The sequence below is a fragment of the Schistocerca serialis genome, chromosome 1, assembly GCF_023864345.2.
Source record: "Schistocerca serialis cubense isolate TAMUIC-IGC-003099 chromosome 1, iqSchSeri2.2, whole genome shotgun sequence".
In the NCBI taxonomy this organism is placed as follows: Eukaryota; Metazoa; Arthropoda; class Insecta; order Orthoptera; family Acrididae; genus Schistocerca; species Schistocerca serialis.
This window is the reverse complement of record NC_064638.1, coordinates 126,801,425-126,822,239: the sequence shown is the minus strand read 5'-3', so window position 1 is coordinate 126,822,239 and position 20,815 is coordinate 126,801,425. Positions and strand designations below refer to the sequence as shown.

Here is a 20,815-nt window from a genome sequence, read left to right as displayed (position 1 = left end):
ACCGACTTTGCTAGGAAGGGTTCACTGACAAATACGCTCTGAATTGCCGAGACTATAGTTAGCATAGCCTTCAGCTACGTCATTTGCTACGACCTAGCAAGGCGCCATGACCAGTTTATATTGAGATTGTGTGTGTGTGTGTGTGTGGTTTGAGGTTTTCGGACGCTAAACAGCGTGGTCATCAGCGCCCAAACGCATAAAAACAGGAACACATGCAGTGAAGGGACGAAGACGGACAGCGAAATTATGTATCATCAAGAGCGATGTTCTCCAGTTATGGATTAAAGTTAAGTATTCCAGAAGCTGTGTACTATTTTTGGCTACTATAATTCCTTGTCATTTTCCAGACCTCACGCCAGCCTGCGTGAGCTTAAACGCGTGCCTTTCGGCTTCCTCCAAACTCCGTGAATTGGCTCCTGCCAATTCACAACAAGGACCATAAAATGACATAATTAATCATTTAAGATAGTTTCCAGAAAACAGTCAAATACCCTACCTTAGACGTTGGAGTAGATCAAATGGAGGGCTTATTTCAATTGTGGTACAAGTTCATTTTTGTTCATACAGAGTCCCAAAGCGCTGAAAAATCTGCAGTTGAGGTACCATAAATATTCAAGAATAGGGCTTCTTGAAGAGATGAACCTTTCTTTCTGTTTGTTTGGATCATTTCAGAAGCAGTACAGGCAGAAAAGTGGAGGTAATGGACTTGTACCAATACTGAAATAAGCCCTTCAAATGGTCTCACGCGGCTGTTGGATCACGTCCCAGCCCTCCTACTAGTAAATATCTCTGGGAGTAACAGAAATGATCCCGAGTCCTTCGCGTGACAGACAGGCATAATGACTACGCAACGAAAGAGACGGACACTGTGGCGGTGTAATGCGATGAATAAAATAAGGAAACAGCGTGATTTCTGTGTATAAAGCATTTTATTAGCGGGAGAGAACAGTACAGAGGCAACTAATAAACGAGTGACGCTGAAGCAGGGCATTGGGGGTAGTGTGTTGAGAATGATAGTGAGCGATGTAAATACTCGTCGGTGATGTGCAGAGTGCGGAAGGCATAGAGGGACAAATAAATAAGGAGCGAAGTGGAGAGGAGGCAGCCGGGGCGTCGACCGGCGGCGCCTAGTAGGAGTAGTTGTACCCGAGGCCGTCGAAGGTGAAGTGCGAGGAGGAGGAGCCGCCGTCACCGCCGCCGTCGCCCTTGCCGGAGGAAGAGCCGGCGTTCTGCGCGTGCGCGGAGGCGGGCACGTGGTACAGCAGCGGCGTCGCCGTGTGGAAGGCGACGGGCGCCGCGGGGTGCAGCGCGAGCGGCGCGCCCGGGTGGAAGGCGACGCCCTCCTTGGTGAGCGCGGGGTAGGCGGGGTGGTAGGCGGCCACGGGGTAGGCGACGGCGCCGCCCGCCGGGTGCACGGCCACGGCGGCGGCGGGCGCCGCGTAAGCCAGCGGCGCCGCCGGGTGGTACGCGATGGCCGCCGGCGGGCCCGCGGGCTGGTACGTCACCGGGCCCGCAGTGTAGTACGTCAGCGTCTGCCCCGGCGCGCCGCCGCCCCCGCTGCTGCCGCCGTTGCCTCCGCCCCCGCCTTGCTGCTGCTGCTGCTGCTGCTGCTGCTGCTGGCCGCCTCCCGCAGCACCGGAGCCGTCGGCACCGCCGGCGCCGCTTCCGCCGCCTCCGCCGCCACCGCCGCCAGACGAGGCAGCCCCGCCGCCCCCGGCGGCCAGTGCGCGCTGCTGCTGCAGCTGAGACTGCTGCTGCTGTTGCTGCAGGCTGGCCGCCGTGAGTGCGACGGCGGCGCTGGGGTAGAACCCGGCGCTGGCGACCGCCACGGCGCACGCCAGGACCGCGATCTGCAACAGAGCGCCGCCGTGTCAGCAAGTGGTCGCACCACCATCTGACTGCACGTTAGTGCTGATCGCAGGAGCGGATGATGGATGGATGGAGAGGGTTGTATGGGCGCACGACGGCAAGGCCTTCAGCTCCCGCTCAGTAACAGACTGAGACGGGTGTCAAGAAAAAAAAACTCAGAACAGTAAGATTAAACAGAACGTAAAACACAGGTAACAAGGTTGGAAAAATGTGTGCCTACTGTGGTGTGTGTACTGTAAGACCTTCGGTACACACACCATCAGATTATTTGACTTGTCGCTCTAACGAAGTAGGCGAGTGTCAGCAATATGTCTCGTGGTCTTATCGTGGCGTGTTTATCTTCTGCCGTTAGGTCAGACGATAGAAATGCCACTTGTACGCTTAGAGTAGCAGATTGACAGTGACCAACTTTAAACAGAACTTGATTAATTTTCACACACATTTATTAAAATAATAACAATCATAAACCTTACGTAACTTGATTCTGAATGCTATTTACAATTGACAATCTGAAGTTCCTTTGGTCTTGGTACGGTAATCTTATTCTCACATATCTCTGATACTTGACAAAGTGTCTATACATTTCTCTTCATGGCTATGTCCAGGAATATGATAATCTTATTAGGCGCAGACTGAAACTTGACTATAGACTGGTACAGACTAATGCAGACAAATGCAGACTAATGCAGACTGACTAATCAGAGGTCTGTACACTCATTATAATACCTTGCGCGTTCAGGTATCACTGCGCAAGTGTGATCCGCGAGGAGAAAAGGTTCTACGTTAGCAGCAATCTCATTGGCTGCGTTACATATTAATATGTGGATCGGCCGAAGCAGAATTTGGTCTGTCTCTTAGGCAGCGCCATCTCGTAGTGCGGAGATGGACGAGCGCTGCGCCTGCGCTGTTGTGCTTAGCGGGGCGCGCTCTAGTGGGAAAGTTGTGTACGCGCTGACTACGCAGAACTATGTACACAATACCTACCCACACCGAAGCTTGGGACGAAGCATGCCGTCAGAAGCAAAACACAGACAACACAGGAAGAAAGTGGTAGAGAGCTAAAACAATATAGCAGATTGAAGTGGCCGGCTGCACACAAGGAAAAGAGGAAGAAGCCACTCACTTTGCAATGCACTAAAACCTCCAGCCTAAAAGTTTAGGCCAAAGTCCAGACACATCACAAAACTTTAAAACCCTAGACACACACGTCTCATCATTAGCTAAAACACAGGGCAGATCCCCATCAACTTGTGCTTCTGCCCTTGCATCACGGTATAAAACGCAGTCTGTTAAAATGTGCCGGACAGAGATGGGCACACCACAAGCATCACAAAACGGGGGATCCTCCCGCCGTAATAGAAAGCTATGTGCGAGAGTACAGTGCCCAATCCGAAGACGCGTGATGGTCACTTCTTCCCGCCTGAGCAACCGGCAGGAGGAACGCCACGGCCGAGTTGTTGACTTCACCAACCGCAGTTTATTGGCCGTCACCGCCAGCCATTCTTCCTCCCACAACTCCATGCACTACTTGTGGAGTGCAGAGGTTTCGCCTGTTTCACTCCACGTCTGAGGTCGTGAAAGAGGATTTTTTTTTTAACTTTAACAGGCATCTTCTCTCATACGCTATATGTTCAAAAGTATCCGGACACTTATTAGTGGCGGTTAAATAGCCTATTTCCTATGCACCCTTCAAGTTTGACAGCTTTTGATCTGCTAGGGGCACTTCCATTGAGGTGGAGAAATGGCACCCCACTAATCGTCAAGAGCTGAAAGCAGAGAAAATGGTAAAGTTCGTCATAAGTGTTTATAGCGAAGTCGACGTTCTGACTCACCCCAAAGGTGTTGCATTAGCTTCAGGTCGAGACTCTGGGCGGACCAGACCATTTCATAAATATTACTGTGCACTCTGGGCGGACCAGACCATTTCATAAATGTTACTGTGCACAACAGTTGCTGCTTTACAACACGATGCTGACACAAATAATTATCGTATCCGTATCGTTCCTCTACTGCATATAGTACTCAAAGCTGTAAAACGTCTTCATATCCTTCTGCACTTGGCGTTTTTCTAAGTGCAGAGAAGGGACCACATCCTAACCACGAGAAAACTCCCACACTACACCACCACCTCACTGTTAGCATGACACGTGATGGCAATCACTCGTTTCCTGACACCCACTGTCCAGTGCCGTCGCACTTCGCAGCATCTCGAGCGTCGCTTAGCAAAACCTATGGCTTATAACGAGCTGCTCGATCATTCTACTTCATTTTTTAAGTCTTTGTGCTAGGTAGAGTAGCACAAATTATTCCTTCCGTTGGTTTCAGTCAAAAGCTGCTGCGACGCTCGAAGGTCTCTATCCGTTAGTACATGATATCTGCTGGTCTTGGTTTAGCTATGGTTGCCCCTTCGCATTTCCACTTCACGATCGTATCAACAACAGTCAACTTGGGCGGCTTTAGGAGGATTCAAATGTCCATGACGCATTTGTTTCTCAGGTGACATCCAATGACTAGTTGTAATATTATCGAGTTTCTGATGCTCTGTATATAAAATATTTGTCATAAAGGAGAAGAACAGCCATCGAGCTGTAGTTCGTAAATTGTTACGCATCAGAGCGCAAATGTTAGGAAAAGAAATATTTTTGTAATGTGCGTCCACACAAAGACGCGAGTCCAGCATTAACTGCTTCAAATAAACACTATGACCCGCTGAGCGCAGATTTGCGAATAATTGCCGCAGCGCTCGATCCTAATAAGATACGAAACATATGAATCATAAAAATTTTGTCTTTTGTCATGAACAGTTCTAGAGACTAGGTTACCTTTTACTGTTTCAAAAATGGTTCAAATGGCTCTGAGCACTATGGGACTTAACATCCTAGGTCATGAGTCCCCTAGAACTTAGAACTACTTAAACCTAACTAACCTAAGGACATCACACACATCCATGCCCGAGGCAGGATTCGAGCCTGCGACCGTAGCAGTCCCGCGGTTCCGGACTGCAGCGCCTAGAACCGCACGGCCACCGCGGCCGGCTTTTACTGTTTCGATGCTGACGTGTTAAGAAGTGCAGTGTAGCATCGCTACAAGTTTTATGTAACATTTTTGTACCAGTAATGTGAATTTTCGAACGATCGCGTCGATAAACAGTGCGACGCTATGAAGTATTCACGCGCACGCAAGGAGAACTAGTTTTGGGAAAATACTGGACATACAAGAGAGGACATTGTCGTAGCACGGAATGTGTGAAAGAAGTGCAAAATGTAAGTTTTATATTCCATGGTTATTGGTCCATGCTTAGTGGTATGGATTATTTCAGAATATACTGATATGTTATAATGATATCCCATTTTTTTATTCTTTTCTTTGAGTAACCTCAGTGTTTTTACGTTGTATGCAAACTATGTTACAGTGCAGCTCTTTACAACGGTATCTTGGTTGTTTTCGGGAGGCTAATAATGTATTCAGTCGCAGATTCGATAACCATTACCATAACCGTCTTTTCTTCATCCATTTCCCTTTCAATATTCAGTTAGGTCCCTTAGATATTTGTATCGAAAAATCAGATTGCGTGAAGGCAGTCCGGGTTAAATGTCAGGTTCAAACCACCTTCGCGTAATTAAACACTATTCCTCCTGGGCACAATCGAGAACCGACACAACGCAGTTCTCTCTCTAACCTGCACCAAAATCGGTAAAGAAACTACCGTGAGTGCAAGATCTAGTATAATTACTATCGTCATACCACATTACATGCAACTTTTAGTCCACATTCGAAGTCCCTGACCTCTCCTGGCGGACCCAGTCCGCTGTTATTGTACCTTTAATAAGAACGCAGAACCTCCCGTCTCCTTTTATGCTAGCAGCTCCCCCTTTCGCGACATATAGTCGTCAGTTACACAGAGATGTCTGGGTTCCTTTTTTATCAGACAGTACATGTTTTCATCCAACTGCACCATAAGATTGCTATAGTATTCGACACTGTTGCTTTACTCTTTTCAAAATAATCAGTAAGAAAAGCCCTTTTATACCCTGCAAAACACTCATAGTTATTTTCGAGTATGTTAAATCGACTCCGCTTTAATCGATGGGGGCCTGTTAGTGTTCACCCATTGCTTTGGGTGCTGTTCATTTCCGCCTGAAGCAATAAACCCTAACGTTGTGCATAGCAAAAATAATTCACATGGAAAAATCAGCTGCATTTTTTTTTCAAAAACTAAGCATTCGATGACCTGTTTTGCATTTTCGTTTGGTCAACGTTCGACAAATGGGGCACCCATTTCACACAAAGCTCTGTCATTACTATTTATCAACGTAAAATTTTTTCTAAGTTTTCTCGGCGAATGCCTCCTTCACTCACTGTGTACTTTTTCTCGAAGTTTCCACCTGTCAGTTCAGTTTCGGGCATAATCTTGCGTTAATCTTCAAGTTTATTTAAGGGACGTTTAAATGGAGTCGCACATTTCTTAGCTGTTGGAAGCCAAACAGCTGACTCCTTGCGAACCATCATCAAATCCAGCTGAATTTCTGTTGATTATGAACCTTTCCAGTCTGTACAAAAGCGGAAAAATATTATAGTTTATCTGTTTGAACGAAACACTATAAACAAAACTGCAGCTAAGGTTGACTCTAACCATAAGTTAATGCGTAGCTGTAATCTTTACAATAAAAACAAAATTTGTATCAGTACTATGACTACGCTAAACCGGTAAGTATTCTCCCTGCCTTTACAGATACCTGTAATCCGGAAGTACTAAGACAAGCACCATGCTTGTACTTTGTCGATCTCTGTATCTATATCTACACTCCGAATGCCACCGCACAGTACGTGGCGGAGGGTATTTGACACTAATATTTCCGATGCCCTGTCGAACTCAATGCCGGCCGCGGTGGTCTCACGGTTCAGGCGCTCAGTCCGGAACCGCGCGACCGCTACGGTCGCAGGTTCGAATCCTGCCTCGGGCATGGGTGTGTGATGTCGTTAGGTTAGTTAGGTTTAAGTAGTTCTAAGTTCTAGGTGACTGATGACCTCAGAAGTTAAGTCCCATAGTGCTCAGAGCCATTCGAACTCCATTCTCGAATTGAACAAGGGAAGCATTGCAGCACGTATGCGCCCTAATTTCTCCTGTCTTATTATTATTATCCCTTGTTGAGATATACAATTGTCGCAACAATGTGGTAGCAGTGTCTTGTTCGAATACAGATTCTCTAAATTTACCCAAAAGTGTTTTTCGAGATTTCGTCGTATTTCCTTCAAGAATTCCCATGTAAGTTCCACGAGCACTTCTTTCACAACTTCATAACAGCCACACCGTTCTCTTACGACCACAGCAACCGTAAACGCTGAAACAAACTCTAGAATTGGTCACAATAGTGCGTTGTGTGCAACTTCATTTACACATGCTTTGCGTTTTCACAGGACTCTTCCAAGAAATCTAAGTCGTTCATTCTCTTCCATAATAGTTATGTTGCATAATAGTCAACTTTCATCTCTTCTTAGCATTATCCCCAAATACTTAAATGATGTGACGTGCTCAAAATATGCACCACTGATCTCGTAATCGCCTACTATCTCATTCTTTTGTTATAGACACTATCTTGCGTTTATCCACATGTAAATAGAGCTGACATTCATCACAAGAAGTGGAATATTTTCTGCATTTCCTGACGATCGTCCAACGAGGATACTTTCGATTAGAAAACAATGTCGTCAGTAAGCAATTATATAGTGCTGCTGATCATATCCGACAAGTGTTTATGTGCCTCTATATTAAGAAGCGGTCCTATTACACTTCGCTGGGGCATACCCGCCCTTACTTCCATTTCTGTCAAACAATACTTTCCCGTATAACGTAACGGGTTCTAGAAATCAAAAATTCATCGGTACAATAAGACATTTGCGAAGATACTCCGTATGGTGGAATATTGGTCAGTAGTCGACAATGTGGTGCTGTTGCCTTTCAGAAATCTAGGAAGACGGGAACTATCTGTTTACTTGTATCTGTTACTGTTGTCCAAAATTAACTGCAGAACTCTGTAGCTATACGAGAAGAAAGACCTTCAAGGGTACATAGACCGTGTTGTCTGCAGTGTTTCCCACATCTGTTGAGGCACGTGTGAAGTAGCAGTCACGTTGCGAATATGGCGACTGACGAGGCCCCAAAGACGTTCGAGTGGTTCAGGATTCTGGAACCAGGAAAATACTTCGAGGTTCAGATGGTGTTGCTTGAGACATTTTAAAGCTCTTCTAGTCGCCTTGGTGCATTATACGGCTGAAATGCTTTACTTAAAGTCTTAGAAACTACATTGATAACCATTAAAATTGAAACAGCAGGAAGGATTGCAAACAACGTAAGTTTACATATTGTGCGTATACAGCATAGTAGGAAGAACACATGATTAAATTTGTAGGTGGCTTGTACATACAGGGTGAAAAGTATTTAAACCGACAAACTCTGTATGGTTGTAGGGGACATCAAAACAATTATTTTTCCTTAATGTCATTTTTTCCTATAAGGAGTATTTAAACCAGTAGAGGAAGATTTCTCTGGTGCCAAATTAATTAAATCAACAAACACTTTTCCATTTTTTATGACCAAGCGACAACGCATTATCACAACCCAATTTCAATTACAGCAGATTTTCAAAAATGCCTCCATTGACTCGTAAACAAAGGTTACACAGTCGGATCATGTTCTGTCTGACACGGGCAAAAACCCCAGGAGTATCCTGAATTGTTCCTGCTGCTGCTACTATCCGGACAACCAGATCCTCTTCTGATGCAACAGAAGTTGCGTAAACAAGAATGCGCATCTCTCCCCGCACAAAAAAGTCCAGAGGGGGCATATCTGGGGATCGAGCAGGCCATGGTACAGCCAGTCCACGTTTCTGGGAACCGTCGGTCCAGGAATCGACGCACACGACGACTGAAATGTGCCGGCGCCCCGTCATGTTGGAACCACATGCGTTGTCTTGTAGGGAGCGGGACGTCTTCCAGCAATTCTGGCAATGCTCTGGCGAGAAAATTGTAATAGTGCCTGCCATTTAATAGCCTAGGTAGCAGATACGGCCCAATTAAACGGTCCCCAACAGCACCGACTCACACATTAACGAAGAACCACATTTGATGAGCGCTAGTAACTGTTGCATGTGGATTATCCTCACTCCAAACATGCGAATTGTGGATGTTGAAGACTCCATCACGCCCGAACGTTGCTTCATCGGTAAACAACACAGAGGATGGAAATGTAGGATCCATTTCACACTGTTCCAGGTACCACTGCGAAAACTGTGCTCTGGGTGGATAATCAACAGGTTGGACACGCTGTAAGTGAAATGGACGTAACAATTGCTCTCGAAGGACTGTTCTGACATTCGTCTGATTCGTCCCTATGTTACGTGCAATTGCACGAGTGCTGATTGAAGGATCCCGCTCCACATGCTGCAAGAGAGCTTCCTCAAATTGCAGCGTTCTTACCGTGCGACGGCGTCCCTGTCCAGGTAATCTGCTAAATGACCCGGTCTCATGCAGACGTTGGTACACAGCAGCAAAGGTCTTATGATGCGGGATATGGCGATTAGGATATTGTTGTTGATAAACCCGCTGTGCAGCTCGTCCGTTGTGGTGCGCTACGCAGTACGCACCAACCATATCAGTGTACTCACTCCAGGTGTATCGCTCCATTAGTAAACAGAGACAATGCACTACTACACTGTTTGACAGCAGTTGCCTACAACTGAAGAGCGTAATAACGGCCTCCACCGGTTTAAATAATCCTCATAGGAAAAAATGACATTAGGGAAAAATATTTGTTTTGATGTCCCCTACAACCTCCCAGAGTTTGTCGGTTTAAATACTTTTCACCCTACATACACGGTGCGGAATTTAGTATGCGGATAGCAACAATGGGTTTAAACGGACTGGGCTTGGATGATACTGCTACGCTGTGGCTAGCGAGTGGTGGCATGCCCGTATCTCGGCAACCCATCGCCGGATGTTATCAGTGGTTGAGCTTCTTTGGACAACAGCTGACACCCTCTGCATCCAGGAGGATCAGGACAGCAAAGGCATCATGTGGTCTTGCATTACCTTGTTGACAGTCGATGTCGCAGAGACGTCGAAGACAGAACAGGGCCACCTGCCTCAACACATCAGAAATGAAACACCTCCTGGCTGCATTACTAGCGATGTGAAGCAAACGTGATCGCGCTGGCTACCCAATGACAACTCGTTACCGTCATGCCAAGTGCAGAGCCTGTATGACGATGATGATTGCAGTCACACACCGTTCCTTGGAGCCTCCATCACAGATACGCTCGTTGTGATGTATGCTGAACCGGGACTCGTCTGAAAAGATGACGTGGTGCCCCCACGATCCCAGTGTTCTCGATGGCTGCACCCCTGTCGGCGAGCCTCTCTCCCAGTTGCTTCAAGAGGGGCCGCAACAATAGTCGTCATGTGGACAGTATGTGGTGTGGTCCGTGTCGCAGCACTGTTTGTGGGGATACTTGTCTTGCTGCGAGCAAGCCCATTTCTTCAGTTGAGGTAGTGGCGTGGCTGCACGCGTCTGCATAGCCGAGTGAAAAGTATTTCTGTCCTGTCGTGCGCTAGTCGCGCAGGGCCCTCGAGATCCTGCGTGACGTTGAGTATGACCTTCCTGAACACATTTAACAGTCCTAAGATCACGGCCAACGCGAGCTGTCCTGCCAATGTCGACGGTAAATGTTTCTCTTTCTTACGCGAGGCGTCACAGTGTCTTCTCACAAACAACATTCAAACCCTATGAAAGAGAAATCAGGTGGGTAATCTTTCCTTATACAGGGTGATTCACGAGATATGCAAATATTTTAATATGTTATTCTACAAGTAAAACTAAAGAAAAACGTTCAGATACACATAGGCCCGCAAATGTTTAGGTACGGAGCTACAGCTAATAAAAAAATTTTGCCCGAAATTTAGCAACTTCGCTAAAAAGGAGCCATCGCAAAACTGCACGAGGTTAAAGTAAAGCACGATTTCCATTTATTTTGTTGTTATTGATCTGGTGAATCTAATAAAACATGTCCCATACGTGTATCTGCAATGATTTTCCAGAACATCCAGAGAAGCAAAGAAGTAATTTAGTAAAATTTTTAATTTATTAACTGTGTGTGTGTGTGGTTTGAGGTTTTCGGGCGCTAAACAGCGTGGTCATCAGCGCCCAAACGCATAGAAACAGGAACACATGCAGTGAAGGGACGAAGACGGACAGCGAACAAGGAGAACGGCTAAAAGACACAGACCTGACGCAGTTACTTGTCCCAATTTGCTTTTTTTTAAATTCCAGACAATCGCACCAAGTTTTCAACAGAAGTTGTAGAAAATTTAATTTTGGAAAAATGATGGTAATAACATTAACCGAAACTGTATGAGTGTGTCAGGTAATCTGTTTTTATTAATACCATAGCACACCAGAATTCATGTTAAACCGGAAAAAACAAAGCTCAGTGTTAACGAAGCTGTACAGTGTATATACAATTTCACAATACATCCACAATAAATGTTTAAAAATGTCTCCACCGAGTTCAATGCACTTAGTTGCACTTGTATGAACAGATTTTGTTGCTCATTTCAGTTTCACAGGGTTGTTCTTACTTTCATCTATTACATTAATAATGCTAGCAAGTAATGCCTCACGTGTATTGAATTTGTCCTCATAAACTATGTCTTTCATTCATCCCCATACACAAAATCCATTGGTGTTAAATCGGGCGATCTGGGTGGCCACAGATGTGTAGCACCACTACCAATCCATTTCTGGGGAAAATGTTCATTTAAATGTGCAGTAACGGTGTTGGTGAAATGTGGAGGCGCGCCGTCATGTTGAAAATACATTTGCAATTGCGTAGCAAGTGGAACATCTTCGAGCAAGAGGGGCATTTCTTCTTGAAGGAATTTAAAGTACGTCTCGCTATTTAGACGACCTAGGAAAATTAATGGTCCAATAAAGTGTGTGTTTATTATACCACACTACACATTTATGCTAAATAGCTACTAGAAATTGAGTTGCACTGTTGCACTTGGGTTTGCTTCAGCCATACGTGCTCGTTATGTAAATTGTTTATGCCATCTCGAGTAAACTGTGCCTCATCAGTAAATAAAATTTATCTGTGTAACTGCCGATTAATAATTAACCAGTGGCATAACTCCAAGCAAAGGGCAGGATCTCCCGGGTGTTCTTTCACTAAATGTTATTATGTTCTTTCGCTGAACAATACAGAAAACTAACTTGTTTCAAGGTTAGGATACGACTGAAACAACTCACTAACGGCTGCCAACATATGTTTTTACATCCTTAATGGAAAGTGAACAAATTTACTTGTATAATAATTTTGCTCCTCTGGATGTACCGGAAAACTACTGCAGATACACGTCTGGGACAAATGGTTCAAATGGCTCTGAGCCCTACGGGACTCAACATCTATGGTCATCAGTCCCCTAGAACTTAGAACTACTTAAACCTAACTAACCTAAGGACATCACACAACACCCAGTCATCACGAGGCAGAGAAAGTCTGGGACATGTCTCATTAAATTCACCAGACCAATAACAACAAAATAAATGGAAATCGTGCTTTTCTTTAACTTCGTACAGTTTTGCGATGCCTTCATAATAGCGAAGTTGCTAAATTTCAGACAGAATCGTTTATTAGCCGTAACTCAGTAACTAAACATTTGCAGACCCATGTTTATATCAACTTCTTTCTTTAGTTTTACTTATAGAATTATATATTAAAATATTTTCATATCTTCGTGAATCATCCTGTATCAGCGTGTAGATGGCGTTACTACTATATGCTGTGCGAGATTGCATTGACATGCTATTTTTTTCGATCATTTCCATACTAAGAGTGGGACTGTGGATGGCAATTATCTCAACGACATAAAGACAAGCTCGTCGCTAGCGTTCAGCTAAAGATACGCCCAAAGACTTTTGTTCCAGAAGGTCAGATTGGATAAAAAACAATTTTCGCCCATTCGTCTACAATAAGAATACGCCTCTGGCGTGGCTTTTGTACAGCACATTCGCATAGATTAAAATACTTAATTCTGGAAAATGCGTTCAGAGTGGCATTTATAAGGCTTATCTGGACTACATCGTTCTATCCTGTATGGAGTACAACTAAGAGCACATATAACTCAGGATAGTATCACTAGGAGTGCCTGTCTCTACGAGAATCGTGTCGCACTTACTCAACTTTCGACAAGAAATGAACTGCGTAGTAGACAAATTCCTCCAAGAGATGAATACAGACAAGGATTATGTCTGCTAGACAGGATTGTGTACAGAAACAGTGCACATGTCAATGAACACCCTTGACATATAAACTTTCACGGCCTGTGGCAGTTTCAATAAAATCATTTTGGATGTTAGGACACGTCGTAGTACATCACTAAAACAACGATCGATTTTTAGTTTAATCGCCCTGAAGAAGACCGGTATAAAGACGGTCGAAATGTCGATGGTGTAGTTGTAGCAAGCCGGCTCAAGACGTCAGTTCCACGCCACTGCCAGTATCCAAGATACTGCGGGTCAGCTTGCAGAATACGATGGGTTAATGGTACCCAACCCAACCGAATCACTGCATGAATCCAGGACAGAGGTTCTTTGTAAATTTGACTCGATTTTGTAATCGTTGCAGTAACGCCACATACACTGTCAACACGTGATGCTTTGTCAGATAGCGTATGTGTTGCTGCAGTCGATATGGAAGCCGGCGGTTGTCGCCAAGCGGTTCTAGGCGCTTAGGTTTAAATAGTTCTAAGCCTAGGGGACTGATAATCTCAGATGTTTAGTCCCATAGTGATTAGAGCCATTTAAACCATTTAAGTCGATATGGAAATACTTAAATATCATGTCACTGACTTAGAAAAGGCTGGTTTTGTTTAAAAAAAAATACAACACATAAGAAGATTGTACATAACAACTGACAAGTGATAATTCTGCAGATTAAAAACCAAAATGAAAAAAGTGATAAGAAATGAAAAGACATTGTAGGCAGAGCTAAAATTCCTATGTGTCTATGAAAGAGAAATATAACGGCTTTTGAAAAGCTTAATTTCGGTATTCCCCTTAAGCTATCTAGGGAAAGGAAAGAAAACCTAATCTCTAGATATTCCCAAACATGAGTGCAATACATTGGCAACTGTGCCATCTTGCCCGGTCTGCGAAAAAGAGATGGAAACTATTTTCACACTGTATTTTCCACCTGAATTGGACTCCGCATTATTTTTGAATTTTGAGGTGTCCTCCTGGTATCTGACAACAGTATCTCCCGCTCATTGTGATGAAACGACACCAACGCGTTGTTCGCTCACTTATTTAAGAAGGATAGGTGTGGGCCAAGCCGGTCGGAGTGGCCGAGCGGTTCTAGGCGCTACAGTCTGGAACCGCGCGACCGCTACAGTCGCAGGTTCGAATCATGCCTCGGGCATGGGTGTGTGTGATGTCCTTAGGTTAGTTAGGTGTGTGTGTGTGTGTGTGTGTGTGTGTGTGTGTGTGTGTGTGTGTGTGTGTGTGTTGGGGCTTATGGACGCTCAACGTCGAGGTCATCAGCGCCCTACACACATTAAAGGGAACGAATGTGGACAGACCTAATAAAACTGAAACACACACGCAAAGAAAGCAGGAAAAGAAGGAAAATGCGACATAAGAAAGTAGAAGGTAAGGAAAGGGAAAATGTAGCAACAAGAATGCCACAGTAAATTGTCATTGGCTGGCCACTTACATAAAATATGGGCGAGCTTGTCACACAGTGAGTAGGGGACTGATGACCTCAGAAGTTAAGTCCCATAGTGCTCAGAGCCATTTGAACCATTTTTTTTTTTTTTTGTGGCCCAATGTTTAATCGCTGGATTCGTTTTGAGGTATCATGGGACCACACAGGTCTTAACTACTCGATTGAAATGTCACAGTCGTGCGACCGTGGACTCGATTCAGGAAAACTGTGACGGATTCGTGTCCGCCCACTCAAAATTAGGTTCTCCATGTTTTCCCCCCTACATCTTTTAAGGTGGATTTCCTTTCCCATCTTCCCGCAGTCCGAGACTTTGATCCTTCTTGATGACATTATCGGCGACTGCTGTTTCATCCTGTGATGGAGACTCGTGCTGTCATCACACTGCTCTCTTGGCCGTTACGTCAGCTTTCTGATCTGGAGCGGCTACTCCCTTTCCATGGAGTTCCTCATGAGTACCATCGACCCTCCCACTCCCTCCTCTTCCCGCCCCTCCGCCAAACCAGATCTTTGGCTGTAGCGGAGATCTGAGACACTGACAGCTCAGCTAATTGGATGAACAATTTAAGTGGTAAGACTAATTGTATCGCACTTTACCGAGGTACTTACATGAGTCAATTAAGTTTTATGTTCTATGCAACTTACGTGTCAGGAAGAATTTTCTGAAGGCATCTGAAGTGGAGCCTTGAACGTAACTGAACTTCTGCACGTGTACGATAAGCGGTTACACAAGAACAGAATGAAACTTTGTAAATGTCGTTTCACAGACCAATTCTGAATATGAGATGGATAATGAGATACAGCGAACAGTTGCGACGAATAGAAATTTAAGGCACAACTTGACACTCGCTGAGTCATGAAGGAATTGTAGAGATGAAGAGGCTTTCACATGATATACTAACTTATAGAGCAGTCTTCGGACAATAATAACAGCATGCTGTGTGAGCATGACTGCCGCTGGTTAGGCTGCACTAGCGTCTGGAACAATCCATGAATAGCGGCCTCGAGTCTGCAGACATACAGACTTTCCAAAACAAGTATCAGTCACACAATTACGAAAATACCAAGGGCAGATAAGTGCGGGAACTATGGTACAGTTAGCTTAATGGCTCATATATCCACGTTACAGACAAGAATAATCAAGAAAAATATCCAGAAGATTGGAAAAGAAAATTGGGGCTCTGTTAGATGACGACCAGTTTGGCTCTGGGAAAGGAAAAGGCACCAGAGGGGTAGTTCTGAAGTTGCGATTTTTAATGGAAGCAAAGCTTAAGAAAAATCAGGACGCATCCTTAGGATTTTTCGACCTGTAAAAAACCTTTGATTGTGTAAAATGGTGCAATATATCCGAAATTATAAGAAAACTGGAGTGAGCTACATAGAAAGAGTGATAATGTATAGCATACAGGATTTCAGAAACAGTGTGAAAAGCTTGTAAAGGTGATGCAGGGTAGGTTGTACTGGGAAATAATTGCTAAGAAGGACATTCGATACGTCGTGTCGTTTTTGAGTTACTTAGCAATGAAGTTAGCCAATCCGGATGGTGTACACGCAAATTAAAGCGACCCACCAGATACAATTGGTGTCAATTGTTATCATAACTTAGACGACACCGCACGAGACTGCTCAGACTTTCGCTCGGGTGAGATCCTTACTACCGTCCCATGTCCAATTTTTGTATCGCTCAATTGTTCGGTTTTAGGAAATCGAACAAAGACCACGTTTGGCGACACCGTCCCTGGTGGGCTGCTTGAATTTGTGCGCTCAACACCCTGATTGGCTAACTTCAGTGCTAATTAACTCGGAAACCGCGTGGCGTAACGAATTTTTTTCTTAACCGTTGTTTCTCAGCAACAACCTACTCTACAACACCCTTACAAGCTTCTAAGACTGTTTCTGACCACCCTGTATATACAATAACTAAAACGAAAGGTGTAAGACCAAAAGACCAAGAACTAATTGTTCGAATTAAATAGAGTGTAAGACACGTGTACAGTCTTTCACACCTACTGTTCAATCTGTACATCGGATAAGCTATTCCAGAAATAAGAGAAAGTTTCAGGAGATCGATTAAAATTCAGTGTTAGAGGATATCAATGATAAAATACGCTGATGACATTACTACCCTTAGAGAAAGTAGGAAGAATTACAGGACGTCTTGAGTACACTACTGGCCATTAAAATTGCTACACCACGAAGATGACGTGCTACAGACGCGAAAATTAACCGACAGGAAGAAAATGGTGTGATATGCAAATGATTAGCTTTTCAGAGCATTCACACAAGGTTGGCGCCGGTGACGACACCTACAACGTGCTGACATGAGGAAAGTTTCCAACCGACTTCTCATACACAAACAGCAGTTGACCGGCGTTGCCTGGTGAAACGTTGTTGTGATGCCACGTGTAAGGAGGAGAAATGCGTACCATCACGTTTCCGACTTTGATAAAGGTCGGATTGTAGCCTATCGCGATTGCGGTTTATCGTGTAGCGACATTGCTGCTCGCGTTGGTCGAGATCCAATTACTGTTAGCAGAATATGGAATCGGTGGGTACAGGAGGGTAATACGGAACGCCGTGCTGGATTCCAACGGCCTCGTATCACTAGCAGTCAAGATGACAGGTATCTTATCCGCATCGCTGTACCGAATCGTGCAGCCACGTCTCGATCCCTGAGTCAACAGATGAGGACGTTTGCAAGACAACAACCATCTGCACGAACAATTCGACGACGTTTGCAGCAGCATGGACTATCAGCTCGGAGGCCATAGCTGCGGTTACCCTTGACGCTGCATCACAGGCAGGAGCGCCGGCAATGGTGTACTCAACGATGAACCTGAGTGCACGAATGGCAAAACGTCATTTTTTCGGCTGAATTCAGGTTCTGTGTACAGCATCATGATGGTCGCATCGGTGTTTGGCGACATCGCGGTGAACGCAAATTGGAAGCATTTATTCGTCATCGCCATACTGGCGTATCACCCGGCGAGATTGGTATGGGGTGCCATTGGTTACACGTCTCGGTCACCTCTTGTTCGCACTGACGGCACTTTGAACAGTGGACGTTACATTTCAGATGTGTTAAGACCCGTGGTTCTACCCTTCATTCGATCCCTGGGAAACCCTACATTTCAGCAGGATAATGCACGACCGCATGTTTCAGGACCTGTACAGGCCTTTCTGGAAACAGGAAATGTTCGACTGCTGCTCTGGCCAGCACATCTTCCAGATCTCTCACCAATTGAAAATGTCTGGGCAATGGTGGCCGAGCTGCTGGCTCGTCACAATACGCCAGTCACTACTCCTCATGAACTGTGATACCGTGTTGAAGCTGCATGGGCAGCTGTACCTGCACAGGTCATCCAAGCTCTGTTTGACTCAATGCCCAGGCGTATCAAGGCCGTTAATAAGGGCAGTGGTGGTTGTTCTGGGTACTGATTTCTCAGGATCTATGCACCCAAATTGCGTGAAAATGTAATCACATGTCAGTTCTAGTATAACATATTTGACCAATGAGTACCCGTTTGTCATCTACATTTCTTCTTGGTGTAGCAATTTTAATGGCTAGTAGTGTAGAATGAACAGACTAATGAACATGCAGAATGACGAAAGTAATGAGGATTGCCAGAAATAGCATTACCGATACATTTCATATTAAAATTGAGGATCACGAAGTAGACGAAGTTAAGAAATTTTGCTATTTTGGAAGCAATATAACACAGGTCGAACGAAGCGAGGAGGACATAAAAAAGCAGATCAGCACAATTTAAGAGGAAATTCCAGGGGAAAGAATGCTGCAAGTATCAAAAACTTGCCTTATTGTGAGGAACAAATTTTTGTGAATATTCGTTTGTAATAGAGCATTGTATCGTCCTGAATCGAATCGAAGATGTGAGAGGTAGTGCTACAGACGGACAGTGAAAATTAGGTGAGCTGATAAGATAAGAAATGAGATAGTTTTCCGCAGAATCGGCGAGGAAAGGAACATTTGGGAAAAACACTGAAAAGAAAGGATGAGATGATAGGATATCTGTTAAGACAGAATAGCTTCCATGGTACTATAAGGAGCTGTAGAGGATAAAATCTGTAGTCGAAGACAGGGCTTAGAACACATCCAGAATATAACTGAGGACGTGGGATCAAGTGCTACTCTGAGTGTGTGTGCGGTTTCAGGTTTTCGGGCGCTAAACAGCGTGGTCATCAGCGCCCAAACGCATAGAAACAGGAACAAATGCGGTGAAGGGACGAAGACGGACAGCGAACAAGGAGTATGGCTAAAAGACACAGACCTGACGCAGTTCCAAAACCTCACATACAGAGGCAAAACAAGAGGAGAAGAAACGCACTGAAAAAGGAAAGGAAACACAAGGAAAAGAGAACAGAAATCGAAGTGAAACAAGTAGGTAATCGTGACAGGCGGACCTCTTACCTAAAACATGGGTGAGCCAGTCACCCAGCAGCACAATAAAATCCTCTCCCTAAAATCCGAGGCAACAAATTGGACAGGACACAAAACCGTAAGACCTTAACCACAGGCGTTGCGTCGTCTTGCAAAATAGAGGACAAATCCGGTGGCAAGGAAACCACCGCCCTCTGGTCAGAGAATAAAGGACAGTCAAGTAAAATGTGGCGGACAGTAATCTGGACGCCACAAGCACTGCTGATTGGGGGGTCCTCCCGCCGGAGTAAAAAACCATGCGTTAAGGGACTGTGCCCGATGCGGAGGCGAGTGAGGAGAACCTCATCCCGCCTGCATGACTGGTAGGACGTACGCCATGGCCGCGTGGTGGCCTTGACCAGACGCAGCTTATTTTCACCGACTGCCAGCCACTCCTCTTCCCATGGACGCATAACACGAAAACCCAAAAGGGAGGTAACAGCATGGAGGGGGACGGCACATTCAACAACGTGAGGGAGGGAACATGCATCTTTGGCAGCCACATCCGCTAGTTCGTTTCCCCTAATACCCACGTGCGCCGGCACCAAGCAGAAAGAAACCTCCTGTCGTTGAGGTGGAGTAGGGCATCATGGATGTTCTTGACGACCGTATCCGCTGGGTACAAGTGTTGTATTGTCTGAAGGGCACTCAGGGAGTCAGAGCAGATGAGAAACTTCAGACTGGGAACACATCTCATCTGCTCCAATGCCCGCAAGATCGCAAACAATTCGGCATCAAAGATGGTATACGCCGCAGGAAGCCGTAACTTGACGACTCGATCAGGGGAAACAACAGCACATCCAACAGAGTCCCCCTGTTCAGAGCCATCCGTAAATACTGGTACATGGTCGGGATGCTGGTTTAAAATATCGTAAAATAAGGAGGTAAAAACAAACGCAGGAGTGCAGCTCCTCCGGTACTCAGGCAAGTCTAAAAGGACGCTGGGCCTATGGAGCAACCAGGGAGGCAGGCGGGTAAAACCCTGGAGATGAAGAGGTTGGCACAGGAGAGGACATCGTCAGTCAGAAGACTGATAATTTGCATAAAGCTCGTAAAAGTAGTGTGAGCGGAAAGCGATACGCCTGCACCTGTGCCTTACCTGCAGAACGGACATGGTGCGAGCACACAGCTGTGGCTGCGACTTGGAGAGGCGTGGTCGCCGCCACCGCTTATATACACCGCGCACTCACCTGTCGCAAGGAGCGTCCCGCGCCTGTCACAATGAACCATTCACGTTAATCGTCCCGTCCGCGGGCCTTCAGAAACATTGTCGCGTCTGCAGTCCCAGCCCTGCAGCAGCTGCGCCTAGGTGGCGTCGCGTGGGCCGTATGCAGATGCTCCTCTGTCTCAACGCGACGCTCGGCGGTTTCACCTTCTGCACCGCAGGTCTACCTGCTACATCAGGGGTACGACCGTCTTCTGACGTGGAACGTCTTTCTTTCTGCTGTTTTCCTGGACGATACTTACAATGAACAGGTGCACGTATCGAAATTTGTAAGTACACTTTTTTCTTAAACACTGCCAATGACAAAATCCGCTACTGCAAAAATAATTTATTTCTAAACAGGAAAGCATTACCCGTTTTCAGGACATATGTCCCGTCTTCAGACGCATGTTAAAATGATGAGCCCACAAAGGATGCATAACTAAGGTTAAAACATATTGAAATTGGTTCAAATGGCTCTAAGCACTATGGGACTTAATATCTGAGGTCATCAGTCCCTTAGAACTA

General features: G+C 45.3%; 1 protein-coding gene across 1 annotated transcript; it reads right to left on the bottom strand.

Moving 5' to 3' along the window:
* Positions 1-1,127: 1,127 nt before the first annotated feature.
* On the bottom strand, positions 1,128-20,197 carry LOC126455031 (vitelline membrane protein Vm26Ab-like). Its single transcript, XM_050091147.1, has 3 exons — positions 20,183-20,197; positions 1,696-1,850; positions 1,128-1,557 (listed from the first exon to the last, which is right to left on the bottom strand). The coding sequence occupies exons 1-3, from the start codon at positions 20,195-20,197 to the stop codon at positions 1,128-1,130; spliced, it is 600 nt and encodes a 199-aa protein (XP_049947104.1).
* Positions 20,198-20,815: the final 618 nt, after the last annotated feature.

Coding starts and splice junctions, on each gene's coding strand:
- LOC126455031 (XM_050091147.1), bottom strand. Junction 1,558..1,695: donor GGGGGCGGCGGGGCTGCCTC/GTCTGGCGGCGG, acceptor CGGCGGCAGCAG/CGGGGGCGGCGGCGCGCCGG.